This window comes from Tachypleus tridentatus, unplaced genomic scaffold (assembly GCF_004210375.1).
Source record: "Tachypleus tridentatus isolate NWPU-2018 unplaced genomic scaffold, ASM421037v1 Hic_cluster_1, whole genome shotgun sequence".
NCBI classification, from domain to species: Eukaryota; Metazoa; Arthropoda; class Merostomata; order Xiphosura; family Limulidae; genus Tachypleus; species Tachypleus tridentatus.
In genome coordinates, this window is record NW_027467777.1 from 33,311,830 (window position 1) to 33,335,556 (window position 23,727).

Genomic DNA, 23,727 nt, shown 5'->3' on the forward strand with positions numbered 1-23,727 from the left:
GTAAGAAACTTATTCTCTTTCCGTTATTAATAAGTATATATATAAACACATATATTTAGAAAAAGCGTTATATTTGTTTCTAGAACTTTCAGCTTTTAATAATCAGTATCTGTTGGCAAGAGAAAGTAGATTTCTTTCTACATCTCCGAGCCAAGAGGACACGCAGGGTTTCGGTTTTCTCCGCGTCGATAGACATGGGAATCTCCACCGTAGCGTAAGTATGACGTCACTATCTTAAACTATAGCGCCATCTGTGTGCAAGGAGTTTAGCTCATAGATTGCATGGGAGCGTCTGTATCGCAACGATTATACGTTATTGCGTTGAGTGAACACGTCTTGCCGAACGAGTGCGTAAGTAAAGAAGATAGGAAGATTTCCTCTATTTCATAGACGAGTCGAATTAACCTCATAAGAATCACCCTGGCAACATTAACGTCACGTAGATAGTCCCGAGTGTAGCGTTTGCACACACACAAAAAAAAAGGTGATACGTGGTTTGTGAGTTATTGCCGAAACGCCTACTAGCGGTATTTTATCTGTTTGAAAATGGTAGAAACGAAAGTTTCTCTTGATCAAGTATTATCACTAAATAAAACCAAATCCTCATAACCATATTCTAGAAAGAATTAAAATGGTTTTATTGAGGGTTAAAAGTGGCTGATTTCTTTGTTTTGATTTTAGCGCGGATGTAAGGGCCATTGTTTGGATCTTTATAACGGTTAACGACACGTGACCGCGACACAGTCTCCAATGTTAAAAGGTTTCACGCCGTGTCAGTTAGGTGGTTCGTGCAGAATCTCGTGCTGAGACTCCAGCTCTCGCGAGTCACAGCTTCACTCTCTGGGCTCCAGTCCCGGTTCACCCCGACCTCTGGCGGCTTCCACTGAAGACATACGACGATAGAATAACTGGCTAATATCTGAGAGACTCGGTCTTTTGTAAAGGAAGAACGTGGAACTGGCTATAGATATAGATATGCTCAACTCGTAAAACTGAGTCAACTAGGCTTGACCTCTCGCACAGAAGTCCGTGGTCATCATGATACCTTACTCATCTTGTCTCTTCTTGGGGAACCAGAGGTTAGTTCCTAGAAGAGGGTTACTACAAGCAAGAAGTGCCCAGGTTAGTGGAACCACACAAGACTAAATACTGGTAAATGTTTGTTAAACTCGTAGCTACGACTTCGGATCTTTCTCTAGGGCTGAGAACTTAGCCAACCAACCAAGTCCTGACGCGTAAAATGTATATACATACAAGAGAAAGTAACCAATTCACGAGGTTCGCTCTGTCCCTGGTGAGTCCTAGAATAATCTGAAGTTGTGGTTAACAGTTGATAGAGTGTAAAATTGCCTAAATATCGATAACCAATTAATCTTTTGTTTGAGGATAGGTGTTACACTCGCCAATCAAAAGAGACAACACTTTGCGTTCATTGGCGAATCTCTGACGTCAGTTCCCGTGTTGTAGTTTTTAAACCAATCTTTTTGCAACGTCTCGAGTATAAAACTTTTTTTTGTGGTAAAGACGGATGAAATATTATACAATTTCTAAATATCTCTCTTTACGTTTTATGTACTGTTCATAACGGGTGTGGTAACAATATATACATAACATTTACACATCACACAAATTACAGCAGAATAAAACACTACAATTCTTGGAAGTTCTTAATTTACATAAATTTTACGTAATAGCTATTCTAAAAGACAAATGAATGCAAAATATGTTATAATACTAACACATGGCCCATATTTGTTAACAAACAGACATTTCGAAAAACAGCCATTGGGATTCGACAGATATGAACATGAATCAACAACGAAGGTTATGGTGTTAAATATATTAAACACGCGAATTATAATTATAATTATAATTAAGTCAATTACTGAGAGGTTTTTACTGTAAGAATTAATAACACAACATTATTTATTTTATATAAACACTGACTATTCATTTATTCATTATGAAGGTTTTATATGGATTCACTTTTACTACCATTGCACAATAAGTTCAGCATGGCGAGGTGGTTAAGGTTCATAAACTGAGGATCGTTGGTTCGAATCCCGGCCATACCAAACATGCTCGGTGTTTCAGCCGTGGGGGCGTTATAATGTGTCGGTTAACCCCACTATTCATTGGTAAAATAATAGCCCAAGAGTTAGCGGTGGATGGTGTTGACCAGCTGCCTTCCCTCGAGTCTTACACTGCTAAATTAGGGACGGCTAGCACAGATAGCCTTCTTGCAGCTTTGCGCGAAATATCAAAACAAACAAACAGTAAGTTGACGATCGTGTAAATTATTTTGTAACATAGTGGTCAGTCTCATCGCTAAAAACGTGATTATATGAAACTAATTTAACGATGTAGCTAAACACACAGCCAACCAGAATCATTCTGTATTATTTACAAAAGTCACGTACCGTTCGTTCTCTTTAATCGTTTCTCTGTTGAATATTCGCAACAGAGTAATGGTATAAAATTATGTTGCTATTAGCAACAGTTTCTTTTTCTATCTCCCCCTGTTTCACGTTTCAGCAGGTAACTCAATGTGTCTTTGTTATAAGAAAAACACAAACACTGTTTCATGTCTTAGCTTTGGGCCAAGAATCACCCGAATCGATATTCAGAGGGTTTGTGGCTCGCTTACCGTTATACAATGATGAACTTAAATAACATCTCGGGATAGAACCCGAAACGTTGTTTCTTAAAGAAGGTAAAAAGCTTGTCCTGAAGTCCATGTAATAGCTATAAGATCTCTTAGAAAATTTGTGAAGATGGTGGCCCTCAAAAGAAATGCATGTCGCCCTCTATCTACTGTTTTGAGCCTATCACATGAACTGTTCGTGCAATTTCTAAGTACCCGTGTTACGCACAGCATCAAACATTACTTTCCTGTATGCGTTGGTTTGTATGCTCCTATCGACCTTCTTGTTAAAATGAGCCTCCACTTGCGACATTGCAGAGGTAAATTTTAAATTGCTACAAAATTCGAACTGTATACCTGATCCATTGTTTTTGAAAGGTCCACCTGTGTTTCTCCATCAAATGTCAGTGGTTCAGCTACTGGCTCAAGACAGATAATGGCACGGCATGGTCAGGTGGATAGGGCGCTGACGCATAATCTGAGGGTCGTGGGTTTGAATCCCCGTCACACTAAACCTGCTCGCCCTTTCAGCCGTAGGGGCGTTGTAATTGTCCGTCAATCACACTGTTCGTTAGTAAAAGTGTAGCCCAAGAGTTGGCGGTGGGTGGTGAGCACTAGCTACCTTCTTCTAGTGTTACACTATTAAATTAGGGCCGGCTAGCGCAAATTGTCCTCGTGTAGCTTTGTCAAAATTCGAAAAATAAACAAACAAAAAATGCTATAAGACGCCCACTGAACATTGGTTTGATCGCTCGAGTAGTATTCATAAGCCGTGAATCCGGCGACACTACTCAACTGCAGGGAGAGAAACCACTCAAAAGGATGGATTAAACCCTATAATTCATGGTGTTAATTCGTTTTGTTAACTTGTTAATTCTTTTTGTTATCTTGTTAATTCATTTTGTTAACTTGCTAATTCATTTTGTTACCTTGTTAATTCATTTTGTTAATTTGTTAATTCATTTTGTTACTTTGTTAATTCTTTTTGTTATCTTGTTAATTCTTTCTATTATATTGTTAACTCTTTTTGTTATCTTGTTATTTATTTCTGTTATCTTGTTAATTTTTTTTTGCTACCTTGTTAATTCTTTTTGTTATCTTGTGAATTCATTTTGTTATCTTGTTGATTCATTTTGTTTTCTTGTCAATTCATTTTGTTATCTTGTTAATTCTTTTTGTTATCTTGTTGATTCATTTTGTTTTCTTGTCAATTCATTTTGTTATCTTGTTAATTCTTTTTGTTATCTTGTTAATTCATTTTATCTTGTTAATTCATTTTGTTATCTTGTTAATTCATTTTGTTATCTTCTTAATTCATTTCGTTATCTTGTTTATTCATTTGTTATCTTGTTAATTCTTTTTGTTATCTTGATAATTCATTTTGTTATCTTGTTAATTCTTTTTGTTATCTTGTCAATTTTTTTGTTATCTTGTTAATTATTTTTGTTATCTTGTTAATTATTTTCGTTATCTTGTTAATTATTTTTGTTATCTTGTTAATTCTTTTTGCTACCTTGTTAATTCTTTTTGTTATCTTGTTGATTCATTTTGTTATCTTGTCAATTCATTTTGTTATCTTGTTAATTCATTTTGTTATCTTGTTAATTCTTGTTGTTATCTTGTTAATTCATTTTGTTATCTTGTTAATTCATTTCGTTATCTTGTTAATTCTTTCTGTTATCTTGTTAATTATTTTTGCTATCTTGTTAATTCATTTTGTTATCTTCTTAATTCATTTCGTTATCTTGTTAATTGATTTCGTTATCTTTTTAATTCATTTTGTTACCTTGTTAATCCATTTTGCTATTTTGTTAATTCATTTCGTTATCTTGTTAATTCATTTCGTTATCTTTTTAATTCATTTTGTTATCTTGTTGATTCATTTTGTTATCTTGTCAATTCATTTTGTAATCTTGTTAATTCATTTTGTTATCTTGTTAATTCTTGTTGTTATCTTGTTAATTCATTTTGTTATCTTGTTAATTAATTTCGTTATCTTGTTAATTCTTTCTGTTATCTTGTTAATTATTTTTGCTATCTTGTTAATTCATTTCGTTATCTTGTTAATTCATTTCGTTATCTTTTTAATTCATTTTGTTACCTTGTTAATCCATTTTGCTATTTTCTTAATTCATTTCGTTATCTTGTTAATTCATTTCGTTATCTTTTTAATCCATTTTGTTATTTTGTTAATTTATTTTGTTATCTTCTTAATTCATTTCGTTATCTTGTTTATTCATTTGTTATCTTGTTAATTCTTTTTGTTATCTTGATAATTCATTTTGTTATCTTGTTAATTCTTTTTGTTATCTTGTCAATTTTTTTGTTATCTTGTTAATTATTTTTGTTATCTTGTTAATTATTTTCGTTATCTTGTTAATTATTTTTGTTATCTTGTTAATTCTTTTTGCTACCTTGTTAATTCTTTTTGTTATCTTGTTGATTCATTTTGTTATCTTGTCAATTCATTTTGTTATCTTGTTAATTCATTTTGTTATCTTGTTAATTCTTGTTGTTATCTTGTTAATTCATTTTGTTATCTTGTTAATTCATTTCGTTATCTTGTTAATTCTTTCTGTTATCTTGTTAATTATTTTTGCTATCTTGTTAATTCATTTTGTTATCTTCTTAATTCATTTCGTTATCTTGTTAATTGATTTCGTTATCTTTTTAATTCATTTTGTTACCTTGTTAATCCATTTTGCTATTTTGTTAATTCATTTCGTTATCTTGTTAATTCATTTCGTTATCTTTTTAATTCATTTTGTTATCTTGTTGATTCATTTTGTTATCTTGTCAATTCATTTTGTAATCTTGTTAATTCATTTTGTTATCTTGTTAATTCTTGTTGTTATCTTGTTAATTCATTTCGTTATCTTGTTAATTCTTTCTGTTACCTTGTTAATTATTTTTGCTATCTTGTTAATTCATTTCGTTATCTTGTTAATTCATTTCGTTATCTTTTTAATTCATTTTGTTACCTTGTTAATCCATTTTGCTATTTTCTTAATTCATTTCGTTATCTTGTTAATTCATTTCGTTATCTTTTTAATTCATTTTGTTACCTTGTTAATACATTTTGTTATTTTGTTAATTCATTTTGTTATCTTGTTAATTCATTTCGTTATCTTGTTTATTCATTTTGTTATCTTGTTAGTTCTTTTTGTTATCTTGTTAGTTCTTTTTGTTATCTTGTTAGTTCATTTTGTTATCTTGTTAATTCATTTTGTTATCTTGTTAATTCATTTTGTTATCTTGTTAGTTCATTTTGTTATCTTGTTCATTCATTTTGTTATCTTGTTCATTCATTTTGTTATCTTGTTAATTCATTTTGTTATCTTGTTAGTTCATTTTGTTATCTTGTTCATTCATTTTGTTATCTTGTTCATTCATTTTGTTATCTTGTTAATTCATTTTGTTATCTTGTTAGTTCTTTTTGTTATCTTGTTAGTTCTTTTTGTTATCTTGTTAGTTCATTTTGTTATCTTGTTAATTCATTTTGTTATCTTGTTAATTCATTTTGTTATCTTGTTAGTTCATTTTGTTATCTTGTTCATTCATTTTGTTATCTTGTTCATTCATTTTGTTATCTTGTTAATTCATTTTGTTATCTTGTTAGTTCATTTTGTTATCTTGTTCATTCATTTTGTTATCTTGTTAATGCATTTCGTTAATGCGAGAAACACGAAAGTGTACATTGTTATGAAAGATATGTTGTTACTAATAAACAACCAACACAGATATGTCTTTTCTATTAAACAACAAGTTGTAGTATAAAATGATGTGTTTGTTCACAGGTTAACTAGTTGTTGTAGTATACAATGATGTGTTTGTTCACAGGTTAATTTACAGGTTATCATCTATTATTTTGTCTTTTTGTGAACCTATAAAACTTATAGATTGTACTGAATATCTGAAATGCAGTCGTGGCCAACATGTTTACATATTGTTCCATACCGATGTTATTGTGTACATTACGTAGTTATAGAGTAAACGTAGTAACAGAAGGTAGCTTATGGTTGGAGAAACATGTACGAGTTGTTATTCTGGTCTGCATACCTTGTTTTAAACATTTGTTTGTGATCTTGGTATAATCTTTATCGTAACAAACCAACGCTTTGTTCAGATAATTTCTTTGTACCTGGTATAGAGTCATATTTCGTCACGTGCCAGAAGGTATTATTAGACTGTCCAGAAATGGTACGAAGCAAACGGATACTAACAGAAGAGTAGGGTACGTCAGTGTACTTTATCCAATATTCTGAAACATCATCGGACTACAAAAAACGTTGTTCCAGGAAAGTTTACTGGTGGACGACGATGTCCAAGATGATCAGATGGCCAGGTTTGGATCGGGTTAACAAGTCAAGGTTGAAAGAAGTCTTGCAACACCTCAGAACAGGAATGACCCGAACACGTTAATTCTAAGGTGTCCAGAAGAACAGTGAAGAAGAGACTGACCAAGCGAGGTTATTTTGCAAGAAGGGCAAATTGATATTATCCAGAAGTCACCTCTGTCACTGTATTTTTTGGACAGGACAGCATGCCAACTTACAGTTAGGACACTGGTGACATGTCACCTTTTCAGATGAGTCAGCTTCTGGTTTGTTAAAGCTGATGGTAGGATCCTTGTTCGTCTTTTGCCTGGAGAATAGATGAGATAAGACTGTTTTTTCACCGGCGATGGTGCACTAAATGTTTGGGCAGCTATTCATCATGGTTGGAAAACTGATAGAATGTCATCTTTATAAATGAGTCCAGCTTCCGTAATAGATCAATAACCTCATCGACAACATCCCATGTCGCTTTGCAATTAATATGAGAGTAAGAGGAGGACCAGACAAAGCCACATCGGGCTATCTGCTGAGTCCACCGAAGGGAATCGATCCCCTAAATTTAGCGTCGTAAATCCGTAGACTTACCGCTGTACCAGCTGGGGGACCCAACAAATCGTTCATAATGTCCATATAACCTATTTCATTATACAAATCACATATTTAAGTGGTTAATACATATCTCAGTTTGTTTGTTTGTTATGAATTTTGCGCAAAGCTATACGAGGGCTATCTGCGCTAGCCATCCTTAATTTAGCAGTGTAAGACGAGAAGGAAGGCAGCTAGTCGTCGCCACCCACCGCTAACTCTTGGGCTACTCTTTTAAACAACGAATAGTGGGGTTGACATTATAACGCCCCTACGGCTGAGATGGCGAGCATGTTTGGTGCGACAGGGATTCGAACTCTCGACCCTCACATTACGAGTCAAGCGCCTTAACCACCTGGTCATGCTTAACACACCCACATTAATTAAACTTTGCATCCCTTCTATCTTCCATTTCTATATATCCGCCCTTGTATCCTTATCAATCTGCTATTTCTAGCTATCTATAGATTCTCTTCTGTCTATCCATCCTACCTGTCGGTAAACATACTTCCTATTTTAGAACGAGATCGTATTTTATGAACTCCATCTAGAATAAACCCCTCTTCATCTGCGTTTATCCTCTGGGGTGTTTTTCCTCCAACCTGATAAAGACAGATAAAAAAGCTAGCTCTTTGTACGTAACAAACCTTCCCACTGTATGACTGAATGAGACCCGCAAAAACCAAACTTGAAAGATCCAGTAGAAAGTGTGTGCCGGGGAGAATTTATTTTCTTTATTCCACAGCTGCACATTCACTGGTTCAATAACTAGGTTTATATCGGTACTTCACCTAAGTACGAGCTTCGAGAAGCAGTTCTTCAGTATTTTGCCGCCAGGTGTCAGAGGTAGGCACACAAGATGTTAGACCTAGGAGCCTATTCACTCTACAGCGTAAGAGATGAGTTGTGTTGATATAGTTAATGTTTCTATACGTTCAATTTGCTTGTACGTCACTATAGATTCATCTCTGTTTAAACCACATAAGTTATGAAAGAACTTGTTTCTTAATGTTTAAGGAAATATATTCTTGTATTATAAAAAAAAAAAAACAGCATCTCTTTAACGTAAATATTTGTGGTTTTAGTTTACATTCACATGAATAACACAGTTCCAGTACAGTTAGAAATTTTATGTGGTTACAGTACAGAGATAATGGCCTTCTGTGGATGTACCGTCTATGTATATTGAGTTCAAATACACGAAGAAACAGTCTTGTAAATTAGATATGTGCTACCTTTTGTTTTGTCACAGTGATCCTACATTTATATGGAATCATAGGTCTTGTTACTTGTTCTTGAACAGAGATGCATACATAGAGTTGTTGTGGTAAGAGTATAACCTCCATATAGCACGCTGGAAGTTTCTCTCTTATCAAAGTGTAGATATGTAGTTATGCTAACTGCCTGGTGGTGTTAATATGAACATCTAATATCAATACCATTGATATTTCATTCTTCCACCACGAGTAGTAACTGTTGAGTATTTCATTCTTCCACCACGAGTAGTAACTGTTGAGTATTTCATTCTTCCACCAGAGTAGTAACTGTTGAGTATTTCATTCTTCCACCAGAGTAGTAACTGTTGAGTATTTCATTCTTCCACCACGAGCAGTAACTGTTGAGTATTTCATTCTTCCATCACGAGTAGTAACTGTTGAGTATTTCATTCTTCCACCACGAGCAGTAACTGTTGAGTATTTCATTCTTCCATCACGAGTAGTAACTGTTGAGTATTTCATTCTTCCACCACGAGTAGTAAGTGTTGAGTATTTCATCCTTCCACCATGAGTAGTAACTGTTGAGTATTTCATCCTTCCACCATGAGTAGTAACTGTTGAGTATTTCATTCTTCCACCATGAGTAGTAACTGTTGAGTATTTCATTCTTCCACCATGAGTAGTAACTGTTGAGTATTTCATTCTTCCACCATGAGCAGTAACTGTTGAGTATTTCATCCTTCCACCATGAGTAGTAACTGTTGAGTATTTCATTCTTCCACCACGAGTAGCAACTGTTGAGTATTTCATTCTTCCACCACGAGTAGTAACTGTTGAGTATTTCATTCTTCCACCACGAGTAGTAACTGTTGAGTATTTCATTCTTCCACCACGAGTAGTAAGTGTTGAGTATTTCATCCTTCCACCATGAGTAGTAACTGTTGAGTATTTCATTCTTCCACCACGAGTAGTAACTGTTGAGTATTTCATTCTTCCACCACGAGTAGTAAGTGTTGAGTATTTCATCCTTCCACCATGAGTAGTAACTGTTGAGTATTTCATCCTTCCACCATGAGTAGTAACTGTTGAGTATTTCATTCTTCCACCATGAGTAGTAACTGTTGAGTATTTCATTCTTCCACCATGAGTAGTAACTGTTGAGTATTTCATTCTTCCACCATGAGTAGTAACTGTTGAGTATTTCATCCTTCCACCATGAGTAGTAACTGTTGAGTATTTCATTCTTCCACCACGAGTAGCAACTGTTGAGTATTTCATTCTTCCACCATGAGTAGTAACTGTTGAGTATTTCATTCCTCCACCACGAGTAGCAACTGTTGAGTATTTGATTCAGGCTAAGCATCACTCAACAGTAACATACGGTTAAATCTACATTTTTATTATTCAAGTTACGTCACATTTTGAAACATGAATGACATTAACTACTAAACATTTAGTGTAGAATATCCTGCTTGTGAAATAAAACTTGACATCAATATTATTCATGTCTGTTATATCGTCATTTTACAAGTGAATGTTGAGCTTTGTCTGCGTGCACAGCTTTTCAAACAGGAGACAAACTATCGGGCAGACACCCTATAATATAATTTGTAATTACATGCCTCTTGCTCCTGACGTCATGGTTGAACACGAACCACCTTCATAACAAATTGTTTATTTACCAGATGGCACCATCACGGTTACTTCCAAATGATTTCTCATTGCTTAAACGTCAAAATATGGTTCTGATTTTGTTGAGTTTTAGTGCATGTTGTAATTATATTCCTGTAATGTTCCGGTCCAGGTGTTCAGAAGTCTTCACCTCTCGTGCGGGTTCGTGAACGGAAGTTACTTCACTGAAGAATTACGTTGCTTTCAAACGTTCTTTTGTAGAGTGAAAGTCATAAATTATGACCAGTTAATTAATACTCACAATAGTTTAGTGTCTTGTAAACGAAAAATAACTCCTTTGATCTGAGCGAACTGTAAAACGTGCCCAAATCCAGTTAAAGCTGAGAGAAGAGTGAGTCATTAGACACAAAATAACTCCTTTGATCTGAGCCAGAGTCATCCAGTTAAAGCTGAGAGAAGAGTGAGTCATTAGACACAAAATAACTCCTTTGATCTGAGCGAACTGTAAAACGTGTCCAGAGTCATCCAGTTAAAGCTGAGAGAAGAGTGAGTCATTAGACACAAAATGCTGGGTTTTGTGAGTTGCACATTAACGCCTACTCCGAGCTATTGCTAAACATTTATGACAAAATCTCTCCTTCGGCGACGAACTATTTAGTTTTGTGGAACATTTCTAAGGCAACATAGCACTCTGACGTCTTTTATCGAGTTACATTTAGTGTTTGACGTCAGTTGACTTTCTTCTCAGCTGGAATAAATAAATAAATAACTGACGTATGCAATTTTGAATTAACAGTGATCGGGAAAACTGTTAAGTATTTATGTATTATTTTGTGAAAGAACGAAACGTTCTTCGCTATCGTTTCTATATACTCTGTCCTTATATCCAATTTCTTCGTTTCATGTGCGCCCCTACATCTGTCACTGTTGCCTCTCTCCCGCACCCACAGTTTGTTTTTCTTGTTGTTGTTGTTGTTGTTATCGGCTGTTGCAGACGTAACGAGTTTTTATTCACTTTCCACGTCAACAGACCATAAGGAATTCTACTGATTGGTGAAGCAAAGATTAGTTTAGCTCAAACGTCAAAATCGATAAGTGTTTTTAAAACTCCCCAGTGGCTCGGCGCTAAGTCCTGGGGCTTATAACGCTGAAAACCAGTTTCGATACACGTGATGGGCACAGCGCAGATAGCCCCTCGTGTAAGTTTGTGCTCCATTAAAGTAAACGGTTTTTGAGATAAAAAATAAAGCAAAATGTTCTTTTAAATCACGATATTTCCTCAAAGTCATTTGATGTTAAAAATAAGAATTATTCGCGAAAAGGTTTAAACTAATTTTTACAATTTCTTGTCATCCCACCAGGTGGCTGAGCAGCAAGTCTTAAGGTCCTATAAATTTGGTTTCCATACCTGCGGTGGTCAGAATATAGAAAGGCTGTTGTTTAACTGTTTTTATTAACAAACCATTTCTTCTCGCTGTTCGTTTCTTCCCTCCTCCTCCCCAAAAAAAACTCGCACGTGTTTCTCTAAACGTGGTGACGTCTTTAACTACAGTATCGAAACCCCTGTTTTGTGTTATATGTCTTCAGAGCTGTTTCTGGATCACTGGGGGACAGAGTGGTTTCGTATATATATATACACCCTTGTGCAAATTAATTGAAACAAATGGTCATTTTACAATATTTTCAGCATGACTACCGGCGTTGGCTCGCTGGACCCGCTGATTTCCTTTAATAGTCATTTTTTCACACAGATAGCGTCATTAGCTGTGTTTTGCAGTACGGTCGATCTATTTTTGGGATATATGGCGAAATTTTGAGGAATATTACGTCATTCGAAATTGCGTTAGAAGGGCAAGGAGACCAGTCAAAAAACAACTTCTTACCAACTCAATGAAGGAAAAACGGTATCAATGGGGTCTGAAATACAAGAACTGGACGCAAGAACAATGGAGAAAGGTGTTATTCAGTGATGAGACTCATTTCTTCGTGCAGGATCAAAGAAGTCTGCATGTTCGCAGATCTCCAGATGAGAATCTTCGAGAATCTCACATCAATCAGTTCGTAAAACATCCCTTGAAGAAGATGTTTTGGGGCTTTTTCAGCCACTATGGCGTCGGAGGCTTACATTGCATAGAAAGTATGATGCGAGGACCACAGTACATCGAAGTTTTTTGCAGAGAAAAGTCGTTCCAGAATTGAAAAAGAGATTTCCAGATGGATCTGGCATTTTTCAGCAAGATCTGACTCCGTGCCATACATCGAAACTTGTGAAGAATTTTATGACTACAACGCGAATAAAGGTGCTGGACTGGCCTGGAAACTCTCCGGACTTAAATCCAATTGAAAATCTTTGAGCGATTTGTAAAGAAAGACTTCGGGGAAAAGACTGTACTACGAAAAATAAGCTAATTGAGGCCATAATTAAGGTGTGGTACCGCGATCCAAAATTAGTAAAGATTACAGTCAACTCGTGGACTCGATGCCAAAGCGGATTAATGATCTTCTGAAAAATAAAGGCGGTCATATCATGTATTAATTTGTGAGTAATTTTTGGATTCTCAGAAATAAAACGCAAAAAAATTGAAAAAATCGTAATTTTCCGTCTTGTTTCAATTAATTTGCACGAGGGTGTATATATAAAGACAATACAGAGGCTTTGGCACCACAACGTTTACATATTTGACATATATGGCAACTGTAGATTACATTATTATATTAATTCCTTGGGACACATGTCCTCAGACCCTTCTAGACTGAGCTGTCTTTGTCAGCAAAGGGCTGCTTTTAACAACTCCTTGTGCTTTCAACCTCTGCATGTCTAGACCATCACCCCTACCCCTTCTACACAACTCCAGTATATTAAAAATACACTGTATCTTTCAGCTTCTGGCGTCACGAAACGACTACTTGTAGGGGAAATTATTTCATCTTTATACTCATTAGGCGAAATCTTCGAAAATTTAGTTGGCTCAACAATTTAAGTAAAAATATACGTTGTTGACTCTTACGCTCGAGAATCTTCTACAAATTTAGAGAAAAGTTATAAAAAAAACTTTACAATTTTCTGATTGGTTAATGAAAGTTTGTTCGTGATTGATTGGAAGAAATAACTAGTGGATAAAACAGGTATATAAATGATATTAATTCTTGTCGTATATCTGAGTCATACCTGAATTAAATACATTTGGTGATAACTGTACAATACTTGTTTATTTCGTTCGCACCATGTTTCTGTGTATTCTCAAGACACTGGTATTAACACTTTAGTTAAAATAAAGTACAGAACAACCTTTCGACCTTCGTAGGTCGTCTTTAGGTTAATAAAGAGAGAGTTTGTAACTGGCAGTTGCTGACCACATGTCTAAGGGATAAAAGTGTAAACTGTAAATAGTTACTGGATTGCAGAGGGCGATGCAGTTAATGTTAGGTTATTAATTAGTATAGGTATAAAGGTGTTCCTTTATATTGGTTTAATTTTGGTTTTAGTTGCTGTATAAATAGGGCTTTTTGATTTTGCGTTTGTTTATATTTGTTTCCCAAGTTAGTATTTGAGTGTTTTCTATGGTTATGTTGTGTTTATTTGATTTGCAGTGTTCGAAAACGTGTGAAGGTGACTTTTTATGTTCTTTGAATCTGGTTTCCATTTTTCTACTTGTTTCTCCAATATAGAAGTCGTGGCAGTTATCACATTGTATTTTATAAATAATGTTGGTGTGGTATTTGTCAGTGTAGTTTTTACATAGTATAGGCCTCAGTTTTGTGCCTGGTTTTTGAATAAATTTGGTGTTTACTGGAATGTTGTGTTTTGTTATAATTTTTTTCCAAATGTTGGTAATTTTTTTATCTGATGTAGGGAACATATGGTATGCAGCAGTTTTAGGTTTTGTAGTTTGTTGTATTTTGGGATTTATTATTGTTTGTTTGTTGTTGATTGTGTTCTTGAGTTCATCGTTAATTTTATCGGGTGAATTGTTGTTTCTAAATCTCAATATAATTAGAATGTGGACTAAATTACAATAAAAACTTAACTTACAATCGATACTGTTTGCAGAACGTTTGATTCAAAACGTAGAATGTGTCCCAGGGACAAGTGTGAACCCAAACATCTCGTTTCCTCTGAGTTTTAGTTGCAAAACAGCATTGAGTTAAAATCGATTTGGAAATGAACGTGAGTTCACCGAACAGCAAAGAAAGCTCACTTTCTGAGAAGTCTTTTCTTGTTAGACGAGATATGTTAGAGGGCGTCAAAATAGTTCCGCAGGGCCTGGTTCAAGGTATTGGAAAATTATGCAACGTTTTCATTTACTGAATTTTATTCATTTCGAAGAACTTAGTGCATACACACACACACATTTTGCTAGCGTTTAACTTGTATAATACTCAGATTAGACTGTCGTCGAAATATCTTACACAATGAACTTTGAAAAAAAAAATCTATAACCTAATACATTTGTCTTAAGATAGATAGACAGTGGAAACAAGACTTCAAAACCTCCGCACGAGGTACGTGCCATAATTCGGGAAGCGTGAAAAATTGTGATATTGAGAGTCCATGATTTGAATTTTGCTTCTGGGAAAATGTGTTGTGCAGTTTAGAGGTGATAATTCATATAAATCAATAAAGTAGGACGGTAGTTAGCGGTGTTTTCTACTTTTCTATCCGCCATTTTATCAGTTTCAAACAGTAGTTGTGTCCTAATTTCAGGACCAAATGAAATGTCTTATGTTTTTAATATCACGGTAAGTATTCTAAATTATTTTAGTGTTTAATTTTTTATTATTTCAACCAAGAAATCATATTTTATAGGACTACTTACTATATCGGAATTACGTTCCATTATGCATCGAATACCTCTTACTATTATTTATATATATTTCTCTATTCATTATAAATTAGGCTTAAACTTATACGTTTGTACATCAACTCTGAATGTTGGGTTATTAAAGATGGGTTAAAACTTATGTACATCAAGTGTGAATGTTGGGTTATTAAAGATGGGTTAAAACTTATGTACATCAAGTGTGAATGTTGGGTTATTAAAGATGGGTTAAAACTTATGTACATCAAGTGTGAATGTTGGGTTGGTTTATTTATTCTGTTAGTTTTGGTTTATTTATTCTGGTTCTTACTGGATTCTGTATTTTTACTGTTACTCACTAGTTTCGAGTATTTTACTTGTATTATAAATAGAAATAATAAGGACCAGTCCGAGAGACCGGTGCTAATTTTAAACGTATGACCACAGTTGTGAGTAAGATGAGATGATCAGTAGCTTTACAAACACTGGCAAGTTGACCAGGGCGTTACAAACACTGGCAAGTTGACCAGGGCTTCACAAACACTGGCAAGTTGACCAGGGCTTCACAAACACTGGCAAGTTGACCAGGGCGTTACAAACACTGGCAAGTTGACCAGGGCTGGCAAGTTGACCAGGGCTTCACAAACACTGGCAAGTTGACCAGGGCTTCACAAACACTGGCAAGTTGACCAGGGCTTCACAAACACTGGCAAGTTGACCAGGGCGTTACAAACACTGGGAAGTTGACCAGGGCGTTACAAACACTGGCAAGTTGACCAGGGCTTTACAAACACTGGCAAGTTGACCAGGGCTTCACAAACACTGGCAAGTTCAACTCTTTAGCACCAAAGTTCAAATGTCATAATAAAACACAAGATCGTTGAAAGTTTTGAAATAAATATAATCAGATGGTTCAATTCGTTTTTCATTTGCTGTGTTGATAAACTCGGGTGTCGATTGCAAGCTGTGCGGTTGATACACACAAAATATGTACACGTGCGAACTCTACTCACTAGAATCGTTTCATCATAAAACCAGACTATAAACACTTTTTTCTCTCTCTTTTTTTTTTTCAAAGAAGCGTGCTTGAGCGCATGCGCTGCCCAGTCCTCGAATATTGTTCAGACTACACATGCTCAGTGTTTGAATGAAGAATTTCAGAGGTCAAGGTTACGACGAAGGTCACTAATGTGCCCGGGATTTATGACCATTTGTGGTGAATGTAACGTGTCCTTATGGAAAGTAAACAAAGTCGGGGGAAGGGAATATCAGAAGAGTTCAAAGTTTAAGTTTTGGAAGGTCAAGGTAAACACAACGTTATCGAAATATATACACACGTGTGTGTATGTGTCTATTTCAAATATTACATATCTGCTAATGAGAATTGTCAATCCAAGAGGACGAAGGGGCGGAGAGTCAACACTGATGACGTAAGGTACAGGCCATAAACAGGGAGTCTTTATGTGTGACGTCACAAATAACATCAAAGTGAAATTGTTGAAAATTGGAGACTGTGGTACTTTCAGAAGGTACCAGATATTTATTTCTCAACATTGTCCACCTCTCCCGTTTTTGTTCTTATGTAATACGTTTCACTTTTTTCTTTCATTACGTTCACTTCAATTAGCAAATGTTAACGTGAAGCTACCAGATAAATCATGTTTTCTCAAGCAGAGTTTTCCACCCAGCGGAGTGACGATCCCAACACATGGGAATGTGAAATGGTTGAGAACAGAATTTTAAGTGCGTCTGACTCTACTTGTAAATATTATTATTTAATATAACAAGTTTTGACTCCACTTGTAAATATTATTATTTAATTTAACGAGGTTTGACTCTACTTGTAAATATTATTATTCAGTTTAACGAGGTTTGACTCTACTTGTAAATATTATTATTCAGTTTAACGAGGTTTGACTCTACTTGTAAATATTATTATTCAGTTTAACGAGGTTTGACTCTACTTGTAAATATTATTATTCAGTTTAACGAGGTTTGACTCTACTTGTAAATATTATTATTCAGTTTAACGAGGTTTGACTCTACTTGTAAATATTATTATTCAGTTTAACGAGGTTTGACTCTACTTGTAAATATTATTATTCAGTTTAACGAGGTTTGACTCTACTTGTAAATATTATTATTCAGTTTAACGAGGTTTGACTCTACTTGTAAATATTATTATTCAGTTTAACGAGGTTTGACTCTACTTGTAAATATTATTATTCAGTTTAACGAGGTTTGACTCTACTTGTAAATATTATTATTCAGTTTAACGAGGTTTGACTCTACTTGTAAATATTATTATTCAGTTTAACGAGGTTTGACTCTACTTGTAAATATTATTATTCAGTTTAACGAGGTTTGACTCTACTTGTAAATATTATTATTCAGTTTAACGAGGTTTGACTCTACTTGTAAATATTATTATTCAGTTTAACGAGGTTTGACTCTACTTGTAGATATTATTATTCAGTTTAACAAGGTTTGACTCTACTTGTAAATATTATTATTCAGTTTAACGAGGTTTGACTCTACTTGTAAATATTATTATTCAGTTTAACGAGGTTTGACTCTACTTGTAAATATTATTATTCAGTTTAACGAGGTTTGACTCTACTTGTAGATATTATTATTCAGTTTAACGAGGTTTGACTCTACTTGTAAATATTATTATTCAGTTTAACTTGTTTGACTCTACTTGTAGATATTATTATTCAGTTTAACGAGGTTTGACTCTACTTGTAAATATTATTATTCAGTTTAACAAGGTTTGACTCTACTTGTAAATATTATTATTCAGTTTAACGAGGTTTGACTCTACTTGTAAATATTATTATTCAGTTTAACGAGGTTTGACTCTACTTGTAAATATTATTATTCAGTTTAACGAGGTTTGACTCTACTTGTAGATATTATTATTCAGTTTAACAAGGTTTGACTCTACTTGTAAATATTATTATTCAGTTTAACGAGGTTTGACTCTACTTGTAAATATTATTATTCAGTTTAACGAGGTTTGACTCTACTTGTAAATATTATTATTCAGTTTAACGAGGTTTGACTCTACTTGTAAATATTATTATTCAGTTTAACGAGGTTTGACTCTACTTGTAAATATTATTATTCAGTTTAACGAGGTTTGACTCTACTTGTAGATATTATTATTCAGTTTAACGAGGTTTGACTCTACTTGTAAATATTATTATTCAGTTTAACGAGGTTTGACTCTACTTGTAAATATTATTATTCAGTTTAACGAGGTTTGACTCTACTTGTAAATATTATTATTCAGTTTAACGAGGTTTGACTCTACTTGTAAATATTATTATTCAGTTTAACGAGGTTTGACTCTACTTGTAAATATTATTATTTAACGAGGTTTGACTCTACAAATATTATTATTCAGTTTAACGAGGTTTGACTCTACTTGTAATATTATTATTCATTTAACAGTTTGACTCTACTTGTAAATATTATTATTCAGTTTAACGAGGTTTGACTCTACTTGTAAATATTATTATTCAGTTTAACGAGGTTTGACTCTACTTGTAAATATTATTATTCAGTTTAACGAGGTTTGACTCTACTTGTAAATATTATTATTCTTTAACGAGGTTTGACTCTACTTGTAGATATTATTATTCAGTTTAACAAGGTTTGACTCTACTTGTAAATATTATTATTCAGTTTAACGAGGTTTGACTCTACTTGTAAATATTATTATTCAGTTTAACGAGGTTTGACTCTACTTGTAAATATTATTATTCAGTTTAACGAGGTTTGACTCTACTTGTAAATATTATTATTCAGTTTAACGAGGTTTGACTCTACTTGTAAATATTATTATTCAGTTTAACGAGGTTTGACTCTACTTGTAAATATTATTATTCAGTTTAACGAGGTTTGACTCTACTTGTAAATATTATTATTCAGTTTAACGAGGTTTGACTCTACTTGTAAATATTATTATTCAGTTTAACGAGGTTTGACTCTTATTATTCAGTTTAACGAGGTTTGACTCTACTTGTAAATATTATTATTCAGTTTAACGAGGTTTGACTCTACTTGTAAATATTATTATTCAGTTTAACGAGGTTTGACTCTACTTGTAAATATTATTATTCAGTTTAACGAGGTTTGACTCTACTTGTAAATATTATTATTCAGTTTAACGAGGTTTGACTCTACTTGTAAATATTATTATTCAGTTTAACGAGGTTTGACTCTACTTGTAAATATTATTATTCAGTTTAACGAGTTTAACGAGGTTTGACTCTACTTGTAAATATTATTATTCAGTTTAACGAGGTTTGACTCTACTTGTAGATATTATTATTCAGTTTAACGAGGTTTGACTCTACTTGTAGATATTATTATTCAGTTTAACAAGGTTTGACTCTACTTGTAAATATTATTATTCAGTTTAACAAGGTTTGACTCTACTTGTAAATATTATTATTCAGTTTAACAAGGTTTGACTCTACTTGTAAATATTATTATTCAGTTTAACGAGGTTTGACTCTACTTGTAAATATTATTATTCAGTTTAACGAGGTTTGACTCTACTTGTAGATATTATTATTCAGTTTAACAAGGTTTGACTCTACTTGTAAATATTATTATTCAGTTTAACAAGGTTTGACTCTACTTGTAAATATTATTATTCAGTTTAACAAGGTTTGACTCTACTTGTAAATATTATTATTCAGTTTAACGAGGTTTGACTCTACTTGTAAATATTAATTACTGGATTAGAATGATGAGCTTAATGATCTTTTTAAATAAGTTCAGTTAACTTGTGTTTGTGTTACTTGTAGATTTATTTTTTTTAACGAGGTTTGATTTTGTTAAAACTCGTCAAGTGTTTCCAAGAGAGATGTCTACGTTTAAATTAGTAACAAAACTGTTTCACTAAACTCTACACCAAATTATTATTCAATTTAAAAAACTGTTTGACTCTACTTGTAAACCAAATTAACCAGTTTAACAAGGTTTGACTCTACTTGTAGATATTAATAATTAATAAATATTAATTACTGGATTAGAATGATGAGCTTAATGATCTTTTTCTCGTAAGTTCGTTAACTTGTGTTCGTGTTTTTTCCTTTTTTTTAAGCCTAATTTTGTTAAAACTCGTCAAGTGTTTCCCGAGAGAGATTTTTACGTTTAAACCAGTAACAAAAACTGTTTCACTAAAACCTACACCAAATTAACCAATAACAAAAAACTGTTTCACTAAAAACTACGACCAAACAAACCAATAACAAAAGTAGTTCCACGTCACTGTGACGAAGGTTAAATGAAACTGACATCCACGAACATTGAGTTTCGGTTCTTAATTTGTACTTTATGAACTTTGTAAAGGGTGAACGAGAATTGTTTTATTACTAAACAAATAACATTTTTATTACTAAACAAATAACATTAACTGTCCCCGTTTAAAGGGTAGCGTTGCACTTAGAATTGTATCTATAGGGTGTCCCAAAGAAATGTATACACACTTTGAATTATTACAAATACAATGTTTATTGAGATATATCTAGGTTTAATAAGAAACGTGTAGAATCTTTTGAGTTATCGCAGATGCTCGAACTGATGACCGTTCTGATCCAAGCACTGCTGATAACGTGGACAAATGAAATTCCAAACTTCACGAATCATTTCATTTGGTATTTGGGTGCATTCTCTGTCAATTGGATCGCGGTTAGCCCAAGAGTTGGAGGTGGGTGGTGATGACCAAGCTGCCTTCCCTCTAATTTTACACTGCTAAAGTAGAGACGGTTAGCGCAGATATCCCTCGTGTAACTTTGCGCGAAATTCAAAACAAGTAAACAAACTCTTTTATTTGCTGCTATAAATAAGCTCATTGACTGTTGCAGGTTTGGTGCTATAAACCTTATCTCTGACGTATCCCCATAAAAAAAAAAAAACAATGTGAACGTGGGGGAAACTTGTTTGGATCCTCTGCAGATTTTGTCAGGTGTCACTCACAGAATTCAACTCTCTGGTGAGGATCATCTTCATTGAGGGCGTGGACTAATGCCGGAATAAACTTTTCCAATGAACGCACTTCAGCATGCGATGGACGCTCGATGGATTCCTGTCTCACGGGCTGTTTGCTGAACAGATTTTCTTGGAGATTGGTGGAGACTTTCCAACAGCTCTGTTTCTCGTGTGGGACTGGTGGACGATCACAGTCTTCCAGAACGCCCTTTATAGACGTCTTGAACAGTTCCATTTGTTTCAAACTTATCTCTGATGCGAGTAATGGTGAACCACGTTGTGTATCTATTTGGAACTCCCTTCTGAACCATCTTTGCACTTCAGCTATGTTCTCACACTTCTAGTAACATTTTAACATAAATTTCCTTTTATCAAAACTTAGTCTTGGTTCTGTCATTACTTCAAATCAGTTGTACCTGTAGAAAAAGAAAGTTTGAGTGAGTTATAATCATTCAAAGTGTGTACACATTATTTTGGAATACCCTGCATTTATTAATAAATGTTTTATTTTTTTAAATAAATAATTACTATTTTAGTTATGTTCATCAAACCTGTCATGAACAAGACAGTTTTTAAACATCAGATCTAGGTGTAAACTCATCCACCCTTTGGTACAGCGTAAGACTTTGGATTTACAACGCTAAAATCAAGGGTTCGATTCCTCTCGGTGGACACAGCAGATATCCCGAAGTGGCTTTGCTATTATAAAACACACACACGATGACGTATATGTTTCGACAGCAACAGAAAATAGACTCAATATATACTGGATAAGTGTGTATAATAATGTCAGTTAATTTACGCAAAGATACATAATGGGATCTGTCCACCGCAAGGAATCGAACCTGGAGTTTAATGATGTAAGTCCATAAACTTATCGCTAACTCAAAAAGAGGCTGTTGGTAATGACTGAACTCTGACCATTGTCGGCCCTTGACAACAATAGCCATAAATTTTACCCAACAGTTGGCAATGGACGATGTCATCAAGTTGCACCACAGGCAGTGAAATAGGACATTGTTGTCATCGACTGGGCATTGAAAATACGACTATTAGGCCTGACTTGCAATACTTTTGGTTTAAATTCCAACTCCTTGTCTAGATCTAACTAACTACACTTTGGGTTCCAATTCTAATTATTTTTCACTAGGTTTGCCTGGTGATGTTTATTGTTTGGTTATCGATTATTGTAGACATCTACCAGAATGGCTACAATAGCAAGTTCACGCTAATTTCATTAGGGCTTTCTCGTGTTACTCATTTCATGCAGTTACTATGTGAACAACATCTAGTCACAAGGGAAGACTTCCCTCACGAGTCCCACGGACCTGTACACTGATACATCACTCAGCTATTCCATCGTGTTTTCATCCTAAGATGTAGTAATAACCTGACGTACAAACAGTACGTAGAAAAACGTATTAAATTACACGTTCGATCATCTTATTTCGTATTTTTTCTTAACAATTTTGAAAAGGACTCATCTGGTTATTTGTTTGTTCTAGAGTGCCCACAGTGACCCTGTTTAGGTCACAGGTGAGAAAGCGTTATTTTTTAAGTGCCGAGACTTCTTTAACTGTACACTGTTTTAGTTTAAACTGACATCGAGTGTCGAACCTCTAGCAAACTTAGAACTTAAACAACCAGTTGCTAATTCTATCAAAATAGTAAATTAATGTCCATAAATTTCGTTATTCTGGTTAAATCAGTTCATTCACGCACCCTCAATGAATTAGTAGCGGCAAATCGTACAATAGTAAAAAATTACAAAAGGTTAGAAGTTTCATATAGACGAGTTTTAAAGGCCTAACGACCTCTCTATTCGAACACCAGAATGCGCCATTTTCCGAATGATTTACTTGAGATAGTAAGGCAGTTTACAAGAACGTTGTCAGAAACCCTGAATTAACGTACAAAAGTGTCCATGACGTCTAGCCTCCCGCTAGTACAGCGGTATGTTCTCGGATTTACAACGCTAAAATCAGGGGTTCGATTCCGCTCGGTGGGCTGAGCAGATAGCCCTTTGTGGCGTTGCTATACTAAAAAAAAAAAACACACACACACCATGACGTCTATATTAATATCATTCATGACCAATAGTAACTCAAGTCACAGCAACGACCTTCCTGGCAAGTTGCCAACATATATTTCCGGTGGAACTGGTTCTCATGTTATTGTGTGAGAATAAATGTGAGACGGTTATCGTGTTTTGTTTTGTTTTTTTGTTTCGTTTTTTTGCGTGTCCTTGCAAGCTGTGAGAAAAATGTATAACAGATAGAGGAGATGTAGGAGCGTTCGTAGGAGAAAAAAACATAGAACAAAAACGTTAACAACACATACGTTTAGGCTTAGCTTAAATTACTGGTTTCCGGTTGTGAAGCTGCTCTAACCCCCCGCTAGTACTGTGGTAAGTCTCCGGATTTACAACGCTAAAATAAGGGGTTCGATTTCCCTCGGTGGGCTCAGCAGATGGCCCGCTGTGGCTTTGCTATAAGAAAAAAAACACA

The 23,727-nt window shown here is 34.4% G+C and overlaps 1 protein-coding gene across 5 annotated transcripts in view; it reads left to right on the forward strand.

Moving 5' to 3' along the window:
• Positions 1–337: 337 nt before the first annotated feature.
• Positions 338–23,727, forward strand: part of LOC143241837 (high affinity cAMP-specific and IBMX-insensitive 3',5'-cyclic phosphodiesterase 8B-like) — a 134,370-nt gene continuing 110,980 nt past the window's right edge. Inside the window, exon 1 of one of the 5 annotated variants that reach the window (XM_076485110.1) lies at positions 338–1,122. In XM_076485110.1, the coding sequence (XP_076341225.1) occupies positions 1,039–1,122 (84 nt within the window). In that variant the 5' untranslated portion in view covers positions 338–1,038. Of the gene's footprint in view, positions 1,123–1,161; positions 1,295–14,928; positions 15,156–23,727 lie in introns of those variants that run through there. The other 4 variants (XM_076485109.1, XM_076485112.1, XM_076485111.1 and 1 more) reach the window with 4 other exon arrangements.